The following is an 11,170-nucleotide window of genomic DNA, read 5'->3' as shown; positions in this document are numbered from 1 at the left end:
ACTTTTTCATAGCAGCCACCTACTCAAAATTTTTTTGGGGCGAAAAAAAATAAAAATAAAAACAGGTCTAGGCATCCTATTATAGGCTTAAATGCTACAAAATGAAGTCAACACAAAAGGCTGGGTTAAAATTTAAACATTGAATTTTGAACTTTTAATCAAACCTCTGCAATGATAGATGGGAAAACTGTAACGACTAGGAAGAAAAGGACTTTCCTCAACTGTTGGGGGACAAAACATGAGCATTTTTAAGTTGATTGAGGACCAGAATCAAATTTTTTTTTTGCAAATCAGAAAAAAATGAAGAGGCGAATCCGAGAACCAACAAATTAATTTGGTGTGGCCTAAGGTAAATTTCTTTTATTTTAATGCTGGATGATCACTTTCCTGGCAGGCCTCCTTGTATGTGGTGATCACCAGTACCTAACGTAAACAACAATATTCGAATGAAAGCTCATCTGTGTTGGTAGAATACATAGTTAAAGAGTTTGACTTGTTCCAACACAATAAGGAGAACTCACCATAAATTTTCGGCTGATCCCGTCAACCTTCGTCAGATTTGTGATGCAATCGCTGACTTTCCGGAAGTCGGAAACGTGATGACGTCAGGAGTGCATCAAAAGTGCCCCAAAGAACAAAAGTGTGGCGTGATTTACCACATTCGGTGCGCAGGCCAAAATATCAGAGGACCTTGCCCAGAGACATACATAGGGGAAACAGAACGGTCTCTCAAGACTAGATTTCTGGAACACAGGCGCCCCAGTTCAAACACATCGGAAGTGTCGCAACACATACACATCGAGTCCCCCGGACATACAGTTACATTGGACAAGGTGCGCATTCTAGATACGGAGCAGGATTACTTTGTGAGAGGCGTGAAGGAGGCAGTTTACATCAGGGCCCACCAACCCTCTCTGAACCGTGATGGTGGGAGATACCGTCTTCCCGCCACTTTTGATGCACTCCTGACGTCATCACGTTTCCGACTTCCGGAAAGTCAGCGATTGCATCACAAATCTGATGAAGGTTGACGGGATCAGCCGAAAATTTATGGTGAGTTCTCCTTATTGTGTTGGAACAAGTCAAACTCTTTAACTATGTAAACAACAATAGCCTGGAATCCATCGGTGAATGCTTTATCTCTGCTCCGTTCCTCCGCTCTGCATTCACGTGCAGGCAGAGCGGAGGAACAGAGCGGAGATGAAGCATTCGCCGATGGATTCCAGGCTAAAACAACAAGCTGTCGGCCCAAAAAAAGTCTAGGGTCGGGGGGGTTTTCATAGGGTCGGTCGGGTAATATAACCGGAAACACAACATTTTTTTTCCTAGGCCTAGGGGCATCATCACTAGATAGCTTTAAACAATGTTTAAAATTAGATGTGCAAAGGGCCAAAGGCTATGTGTAACAAGTCATTCAGTGTACCGGTAATATAGCTGCGTGCATGCCAAGTTATTGCTAACCTGGTATGTTATGCCAAAGAGCAAAAAAAACTAACAATTGCCAAATATTATTTCTTTTGTGAAAGCTGGATCAGTAGATAAGTAATATACATCTGTACATCAGGAATGTGGTAAATACTGATCATGATCCTGACTGACCAAACAGTTGTCATCATGATAAATTACTTATATAATAATAATACTGAATACCTCAGCTTCTTATCTTATATGATTTGGTGTTGCATACTAGTATGCCAAAAAAAAAACTGTGAAATTTATGGTTCCTGACATTAAATGAAAATTCATAGTATTCAAAAATCTCATTGACAGAAGATGAGATTTCCTTGTGCAAGGTACATTAATTATGCATAGAGCAAGGGCACAGGTGTTAAAAATAATGTCATCAACAGGGCTGTGCTTTTACAGCACTGATTATTGGTCTTACATCACAAATGATAGGATTATGAATGATAGTAGTTTTGGTATGGGGACTATGGACCAGAGTTTTTCTTATGTATGAAGAAAAGAATGATACAACTTACATGGTCGATGTGACAAAATCTTCTACCAAACTATTGAATAAACATTATTACAGATTTTGATCATGACAGATAGATTTGTGCGGAGCTATAGTCAAACTTGCCCAAGTGACCAGTGACCTCTATAAGCCATCCATCTCACCATATTTTGCCCTGAACAGTTGAAAACAGTCCTTTTCTTCCTACTTGTTACACTTATCCCATCTTTCAATGCAGTGGTATCATTAAAAGGTCAGAACTCATTGTTAAATTTTGGACCAGCCTGGTGTGTTGACTTCATGGCTCCTATCGTACCATTTCGGGCCATAACAGGAAACCTAGGCCTGTTTTTATTTTTTTTTTTTTTTCGCCCGCCCGCTCCATAATTTTTCTACAAAAATCCGTTAACCAAGAAATTAAGGTGGTGTGGCCTAAATAACAACTTTTTTCTCACACTGACTCACAAATTTCCCCCATAACAGTTAGAAGGGACTTGTCCAATATAACCAGCACTTTAGTATTCAGTATGTGGGGGAAGAATTTTGGGACCGCACTTAGCCCAATCAGTCTATGACAACTAAGTCAGATATTATTTTCAAGTTGGGGAAAACACTTTTTTTCATGATAACCTACCAGAAGTCTTGATAAAGTTGGCTAGTTCGCTATTGATTTTGACAGCATGACAGTGTGAAAGTTTGCACAATTCAATAATGTGCTAGCTGGGTCACTTTAGGTCAATGGGGCAATCTACTATAAAATGGGTAGAAATTTTGCTGCAGTTTTCTTGATATCTGTCTTGTCGTCATGCTTATTACATAAAATTTATAAGAAGATAAAAAAAGTTTCATAAAATTCATAAGATTAAGAAGATCACTTTCACTTTTTTCTCAGTGATTGTCTTAAAGTTAAACATGTTTGTATAAATGTTCAAGACATGATATCTTAAATGCTGACATCCTGACCACGCATTTTAATAACATTGCTTTGCATGTCTAACCCTTGGAAGATGAGGAACAACAGATGCTAAACAAACCAGATAGCGAGTTCTATCAGACATAAATTATGGATGACGTGTGGGTGTGATTACTAGTACATTTACAGGTATGGTAAAATTTTAGTTGTACATGTGCACAGTAGTAGCTTGTGGAAGACGGCGGTGAAAGACCAGTGAAGATACAAGCTAAGGAAATGATAAATTTTCTGTAGAGAAGGATGTAGAAAGTTTGGGAATTAAAGAGAGTGATAGATCAAACTTTAAAGAATTCCAGTAATGCTACAGATCTACAAAGCTATATATGTAAAAAAAATTGGTTTGAGAAGGCTGTACTGTGTAGTATGGGGCTTGTGTATTTGCAGAAAGTATTTCCAAATTGCAGAACAAAATTTTGACTCTACTGCAATATTGCAGAAGAAAAGCTTGACGCTTCTGCAATATTCATATTGCAGAGCATTTTCTTATTAACATCCACTGTTTTGCTTTTAACATTCAAAACTAATTGTTTTTAAAATTTTTTGCTTTTTAACTTTTTTGAAAAGAACTTGTTTTGCTTGACTGTGAAACAAACCATTGATTTCACCTCGTCATCATGGCTGATGACAGAGGCAACAATTTTCTTGCCAATTTTCCCTGTCCAAGCATACTGGTTTCCTGGTGTACACCCTGCTACCATGACCAGCTGGTACTGTGGGAGGAACAATCCTCACCTTCAACCCACCTTGAGGTGACAGACAACAGGACTGGGAGAGGAACGCCCCCCTCCCCACCTCACCTTTCAAAATCTCAACTGTCACAAAATACAGAGACTGGCAGATAACAAAATGATGTGGTACAAGTAACGTTACCTGCGTCATGTGTGTGTGTGTGTGCATGTGTGTGTGTGTGAGCCCTAGTGTTCGTTTTAGCGTCCAAACATGAATTGATGCAAACCTTCCGTAGAGTGAAAGTGTGAGCATGTCCTGTGTAACATAATAATCTTACACTTACAGGCACCACGCCTACACAACACGCACCTGCACATACAATTTGATTTGGTCTTCCACTGACCTGGACTGATCATAACCCCCATGTTAGTATGAATCATGGACAGTGAGATGCACTTCTGTAATGAACTGTTGGATAAATGACCGATAAACATCCCAGCTGTCACCAATTCCCTCTGCTATGTCCATGTTTCAATCGATAACTTCCCATAGTCAGAAATTCAGAACATATCTGCTAGCCTTACCAGATGTGGACATGGACCTAGTCCGGGCTTGATCGGCCCCAGGTGTGCCCGCTTTCGGTGGTTCTTCCTGTGGCATCCCGAAGTGACTACGGCTACGCTACCCCGTGGAAAATCGGTCGCGAGTTCGTGAGATTCTGTAATATTTTTTGCCCAGGTTTGCAGACGGCAGCCCCTCCTCACTCCCACCGGCAGATCCGGCTGATGACGTCAGACTAAATTATGTAAAATTATGAGCATCCGTCAACTTCCGGTAGAATCAATCCGCCCGAATAATCTTTAGCGACATTTCTACCGATCTTGGCGAGAAGCTGCAACTTCGATCCTCCTAGCTTTCCTGTTTTTATATATTTCTATGTATTACTTTTTATTGTTGAATGATATTCCAGCAAAGCAACTTATTGACTCTTTGGAACTATTTTGATGATGCAGATGGATATATAAATAATCCGGTCTTCCCTTTCCGCTTTCTCTTTCCCTGCTTGCCGCCATTTTGGGTGGTTGTGAAGCACGAGGTAGGTCGGCAGAATAAGAAAAAAATCCACTTTTTGCGCGATGTTCACTCTTGAAACAGTAACGCCACATATGTATATACTCGTAGGAAATCATATAGTGATGAATTTATACAACATTGGCTCATTTATTTAAAAATACTTGGTAAAATCTGTAGGCCATGCTCTATGTGTAACTTGAGTCTACTTTTGGAAAAATTCACCGCTACCAAACGCTCTATACTATATAGGGGTAGCGTTTCACGACCACGAGCATGTTTGCGGTATAAATGTGTATACGATAAATTTACACAAGAAATCATTTTTCAGTATATTTTTTCGTCAACGTTGCACTTTGAAACTGGATCCAAGCGCACGCCGATCTCGCTATTGCGAAATCCCACGTGCGCTTGGAATTTTGGATCCTAGTCCAAGATCCTTGGCTGCCCCAAGAAGCAGCCTTCTGAATCTCCTTTCCTAGCTCCGTCTTTTAGAGGTAGCACATGAGTTCTAGCCTTAAAGCATATCTTTTGGTGTGGCTGCAAGATATTGGCCAGGCAGTATTCATTTGCCACAGGAAAAAAAAGATACCATTGAAAAAAATGTTTTCTGATGTAACTATACAAAAATTGTTAGAAAAAAGTGAACTGATCGTCCGCCAGTATGCAAAGGACTACGATGACATGTCCATGTTTTTATACAAAAGCTCATAAAACACGCCAAAAATACTGTATCTAAAGCTTATGGAGACAGGACAGTTATGTCCTGTCTCCTACCACCACAGCCACAACACACGTCATGCTAGCCGAAACACATACTGTTTAATGAAACCCAAAACGAACGCCCTGAAGAAGACTTTCATTTATAGATCCTTAACAGTTTGGAACACTTTGCCACATGAGGTACAAGCAGCAACTAAGAGTAGGTTTAGGCAGGAGTTGTTAGAGCACATGCGTACATAGGCACATGATGATAGGCACATGTGATGTTACTTTTAAATGTTAAGTCTAATGTTGTATGTAAATAATGTTGGAATTTTGATGTGGTGTATTTGTATTATTGTATTTTAACTCCAGGAAGATTAGCTACATACTTGATTTTGTATGTCTTGTGTGTCGCTAATGGAGTTTAATAAAGCACATAAAGCTTAAACCTCTGCTTGGAGAGTAGATGAGTTCCAAAATTACTAGTACTTGCTGTACTCTTTAAACATCATGGCATCTATACACCAAAAGAAAAAGTCTTTATTTTAGCCAATGGAAGAAAGTGTTTCACCACCAGGTAATTAATCATGCAGTGGACAATGGCTGGACAATGGCAAAATACAAGTTGCAAGTAACAAATGACTATCTTATATCTTGAGTTTATAAAACTAACAGTCAAGAAGATGGAAAGGCCTATGATGGCATGGACATAAGGAGCAGTTGATGGTAGCTGTATAACCTATAATGCAGAAAATATACTATAGAATCCTGCTACTACGCTGGGCTGCCTGTTGGTGGTGGTAGTACCAGTGGTACAAGTAGGAGAGAGAAAATTCAGGGTCAGGTATATGAAAGGAGACATCTTGTATGCTTCCTCATAACTGGTCCTGATACATCTTCACATTTGGGAATGTCTGCAACCACAAGTTATAAAAATTTGCTGTCTTCTTTCAAATTCAGCATTGTGGCAGGAGATAGTTAATTGTTATTCTTCCTTCCCAGAACTGTGGCAAAACCTTTCTCTATTTTCCAAGAAAGGCCATTGGCAGACTTTGCCGTACTTATCCACCCTATACATGTACATGTATCTCTGTTTTTTGTGTCCCTTCAAAATTTTGTAATGCATCTTGCACACTTGAATTGGTGAATGGCTTAATATTTTTATTTGTTGAACAGACAACCTGAGCTGGCAGGATGCGTGGTTTACCCCCCTGTAGTAAGACCTACGCTACCCCCCGACGTCCTTTTGAGAAGGAGCGTCTGGACCAAGAGTTGAAGCTGATTGGTGAATATGGGCTTCGGAACAAACGTGAGGTAGGTTCAAAGCTGACTAATACCCCTAGAATTTATTTCGCTGCTCTGGAATTTCAGTGAAATCTTTTCTAATGTAACTGACATCGGGGAAAAGTTTTCTTCCAAACTACATTTTGATATGTAGGCTAATAGTAATACACTGTATGTTATTGTTCATAATTATGCCATTTATAAAGTGATGAAAGGTTCATGCGCGTCATCTGAATGTCTCAGTAGAGGCAAAGTATGACTGATTATGACCCTCTGATTGCCTGGCCTGCTTTTTGTATTATTTAAAGACACCAAGTAATGATAAGTTTTGAGGGTTTGTAGTAGTAAAACATCATGTGAAGTGCATGTTCCCTGTGCTGTAGGTCTGGCGTGTGAAGCTGACCTTAGCCAAGATCCGTAAGGCTGCTCGTGAGCTGCTGACCCTGGAGGAGAAGGACCCCAGACGTCTGTTTGAGGGTAAGGAGCAACATGACAGCTATACTGAACATGTGCTTCATACTAGTAAGGCCTAGGAAAAATATTTCCAGTTACGCAACCAACCCTAGCAAAAACTCCTGACCCTTTTTTTGTTTTGATGCCAAAGACTGAAAGAGATCTAAACTTTCTGATCTGACACAGTGGTTCATACAAGTATGCTGATACCGAATCAGAACCATACCTAATGTTCATGTCCCGAAAAATTGGATGATGTTGAACATACCAGTGTACTGATGCATTTCTGTGTATTTCTCATCACTTGTGTTAAGATGTACATGTAAAAGAAGATTAAATGACAGTTGCTGATATTCCCCCCAAAAGGATTTGGAGCCATTTTTATCCTGTACTGTAGTATTCCACTTGTGGTGTGCTTGAGTTGAGCCTCCCACATGTAGTTCTGCCTTTGCCATACCGCGGCACTGCAGGTATGCTGGTGGGGGAGAGTATGTCAGAGGAGATCAGGCGAACCTTTGTCCATTGAAGGTTCCATGTGGAGACCTCTGATACATAACCAAAACCACAGAAAGCTCCTCAAGAAGTAGTCTGTTCCTATACTAGATAACATTACAATAGGTGCTGCTTAGTGAGTAGCACATTTCATGCTGGTGTCTACTGTACTTAGTCTCAGATGAAAGATGGATCTCCATGTGCATGATCTTGAGTGTACTCAAGTACAGAAGACAAGAAGAAAAAAATCCACTTTTTGCGCGATGTTCACTCTTGAAACAGTAACGCCACATATGTATATACTCGTAGGAAATCATATAGTGATGAATTTATACAACATTGTGCATGATCTTGAGTGTACTCAAGTACAGAAGACTGTCCATATTATAATGAAGTAGGGCTGCATACTTAAACGTAATGTCAGTTTCAGGTACATTAACAGTTTTACAAATTAGCATATGTTCTTCTAACAACAATAGAAACAATAATCAACTTGACAGTCTTCATTCAAATGAAACAGGACAGAACTAGGTGGCCTTGTGTCTTGGAAAAAAAACAGACCATACAGATGGTTAAATTCCTAGTTTCCTACGGCACTCTAGTTGTCCCTGAAAGATGTCTGTTCTCTCTCTAGATGTCACAAAGGTCACCTCCATGTCACATGCTAGGGAAGTATAATTGGTATACTGTATAGTACCTGGCTGTACTTAGTAAGTATTTTGAACCTTGCGGTACTGTACTAGCACCAGTTACTATATAGTCCCAGTCTGTATAATAAAGTACCTGTCTCCTACCCCAGGTAATGCCCTGCTGCGTCGTCTGGTGCGTATTGGTGTGCTGGATGAGGGGAAGATGAAGCTTGATTACGTGCTGGGTCTGCGTGTGGAGGACTTCCTGGAGCGCCGTCTGCAGACTCAGGTGTTCAAGCTGGGCCTGGCCAAGAGTATCCACCACGCCCGCGTGCTCATCCGCCAGAGGCACATCAGGTAGGATGGAGGCTCTGCTGCTGGGGTGATGTTAGCTTGTAATGGTTACACTAGATGTGAATGGGAGATGGTCTGGACATACAAATGATACACTTGTCTTTTAGCATAGACATCGGTGTTCTAGCCAGCCTTTCTGTCATCTGAATTTTGTATGACACAATATCGTGGTGCACGGTAATCCTGAGGGATCCGAGGGCATCATGCCCCTCCTGGGAAAATTTTCACATTTTGCCCCGCTAAATGTTTTCCCTGCATTTTGAGGGGGAAATTTTGCTGGTAGACTAGGCTTACTAGTAGTTTCTATATCTATATGACGCTGGCTAGAACACTGTCCTATCAGGCTGATGATATGTATCCTGGAGATTTGCACTGTCAGGACAGAAAGTGAAGTAATAACGTAGTGGAGTGGTACATACCTTGTATTTTAGCCAGTCTAGATACTTAAGCTGACAGCTTCTATCCTTTGTACAACAAATTGACCACCACTGCCCTCTGTGTATACAACAAACTGACCACTACTGCCCTCTGTACAATACATAGGCCCGGTTAGCTGGAGTCAAACTGATAAAGACTTGAAATGTTTCTGAAGGGTCAATTGGGCATAAGCCTTATACCCTTCCTTCTACCCAGTAGCAATGGTGCTGGTGGCAGGGTAAGTACATGGATTGACTTCTTTAACAACATGTACTTCTGTTGTAGATGGTATGCTTTGTTTGGTATTTGATGGGAAGGAAAGGGTTTTAAAGTGTCCCCATGCTGTCTTTTTTTTATCTTCTTCTTTTTATGTGCATAACCTCTTTATTACTATTGAGAGGTGGTATTTTTACACCAGCTTTGTTGTACAACTTCTCAGGTGTACATGTATGTGCACATAAAATGAAGTAGACCATGTTTTTTTTGTCCAGGCCCATTAAATGCTAGTGTGTACAAAAGATAAAGACAAACAGCAAGTTGATTGTAATGTTTTTATTGTTGGCAGGGTGCGTAAGCAGTTGGTGAACATCCCGTCCTACGTGGTGCGTGTGGACTCTCAGAAGCACATCGACTTCAGCCTGCAGTCTCCGTTCGGCGGTGGCCGTCCCGGACGCGTCAAGAGGAAGAACATGCGTAAGGGCACCGGCGGCGGTGGCGGCATGGACGACGAGGAAGACGAGGACTAACTCTGACGTCTGACTGCCCCTCCTGTAGGGCTCGTACTGAAGACATGCCCAGAATAAATACATCTGAAATGTACAGTCTGCTGTCTTGTGTTGTCTTTGTACCACACGTGTCCTCATTGCTGTAGGGTACAATGGATTTCTAAGTGGAGGATGAAACCACATAACCACACAAACAGCCACAGGCAAGTTGAGCTGCCCTGGTTGTGAGTGCTGAACTGCAATGGAGACAAAAGAAACATACCATCCCTACTAATATTTAAAACATTGAAAACGTTCCACCAACACTCCGAATCCTGCTAGTTGATCTAAAATACATCAATATGTTACATAAGAAGCCCACATTAGTGGAGTTTGAGGTTTTTATGTTAAGAAGAATGTGCTTTTTTTTCCCTACAATATCATAGCTTCTCCAATGGCCTGGTCAGTCTGCCATAAGGAATTTACTGTTCATGTCTCGTGATCAAATTAGTAAGGATCATTTGTAGTGAACTTAGTAAAATCCGAATATTTCCTAAAATTCTTGTGTGATGCTACTTAAATTCATGGCAAACCAGACCTTTCCATACCTTTGGCTTTGCAAAATGATATGTTCACTAAGTTGCACTAAATCAGGTATGTGACACCAAGTTTCTGACTGTACAGCACCAGTCTTTGTTAAGGAATGGACAATCTGCATCACATTAGTTCTACCTAGCACTACAATGACAACATTAACCTATGCTGGTCAAGTTCTTAATTACTATATCTATTTGACATTGTAAGGGCCTTTTGATTCCTTCAGTATGGCAGGTATGACCTGAACACTGTCAAACTACCCTTAACCATGGTTTAAGGAGTACATGCATGTAAGTCAGCAGCACATGTACTAGCCGTGATAGCCAATTGTTTCAAAATGTTAGAAACATTTGGGTATTATTTCTTTATTGCACTATTTCAAATGTACATCAGCAGGAGGAGCATAACTACTTCCCATTTGTCACATAAAAAATTGAGAGACAAAATATGAACATCTAAATGAGGTATATACAGACATATACAAAGTGATTGAAATATATACACAATGTCCATACTGATTGCATCCAGTCAAGTCAGGTTCAGTGTATATTCAAGACCCGGAAGGGGAATTGTTGTTAAGTCTGATGGTGCAATACAGGAAAGACTGCTGCAGTCGTTTGGTTCTTGCATAGGGAACTGAGATGTTATGACCGTTCCTCAGTGCTCTTCCTGTGGCAGACTGTCTCTGGGCAGGAACCAGGGGGTGCTCAGGACTCAGCATGGCCTTGAAAAGAGACACAGCAGCGGCCTCACTCCTCTACTTCAGGGACGGTAATGTCAGTATGGAACGCCTGCTGCCGCGTGAGATAATCTGGAGGGTACGGTATGGATGGGACGTTAGGCCATGGTGGTGGTTGGCTGGTGT

The 11,170-nt window shown here is 40.9% G+C and overlaps 2 protein-coding genes across 2 annotated transcripts in view; one reads left to right on the top strand and one right to left on the bottom strand.

The window, feature by feature from the left end:
* LOC109461521 (dnaJ homolog subfamily C member 5-like) overlaps window positions 1–4,408 on the bottom strand; it is a 22,485-nt gene extending 18,077 nt beyond the window's left edge. Inside the window, exon 1 of the mRNA XM_019757904.1 lies at window positions 4,184–4,408. Within this exon, the coding sequence (XP_019613463.1) occupies window positions 4,184–4,259 (76 nt within the window). The 5' untranslated portion in view covers window positions 4,260–4,408. The remainder of the gene's footprint in view (window positions 1–4,183) is intronic.
* Window positions 4,409–4,576: 168 nt separating this feature from the next.
* On the top strand, window positions 4,577–9,823 carry LOC109461538 (40S ribosomal protein S9). The gene is made up of 5 exons (XM_019757921.1): window positions 4,577–4,695; window positions 6,552–6,689; window positions 7,043–7,136; window positions 8,404–8,590; window positions 9,570–9,823. Exons 2-5 carry the CDS (start codon window positions 6,570–6,572, stop codon window positions 9,748–9,750), a joined length of 582 nt encoding a protein of 193 aa, XP_019613480.1. The 5' UTR covers window positions 4,577–4,695; window positions 6,552–6,569; the 3' UTR covers window positions 9,751–9,823.
* Window positions 9,824–11,170: the final 1,347 nt, after the last annotated feature.

This window comes from Branchiostoma belcheri, unplaced genomic scaffold (genome assembly GCF_001625305.1).
Source record: "Branchiostoma belcheri isolate BF01 breed outbred unplaced genomic scaffold, Haploidv18h27 scaffold112, whole genome shotgun sequence".
Classification (NCBI taxonomy): Eukaryota; Metazoa; Chordata; class Leptocardii; order Amphioxiformes; family Branchiostomatidae; genus Branchiostoma; species Branchiostoma belcheri.
The sequence above is the reverse complement of the archived record's forward strand: the minus strand, read 5'-3'. Positions and strand labels throughout refer to the sequence as shown.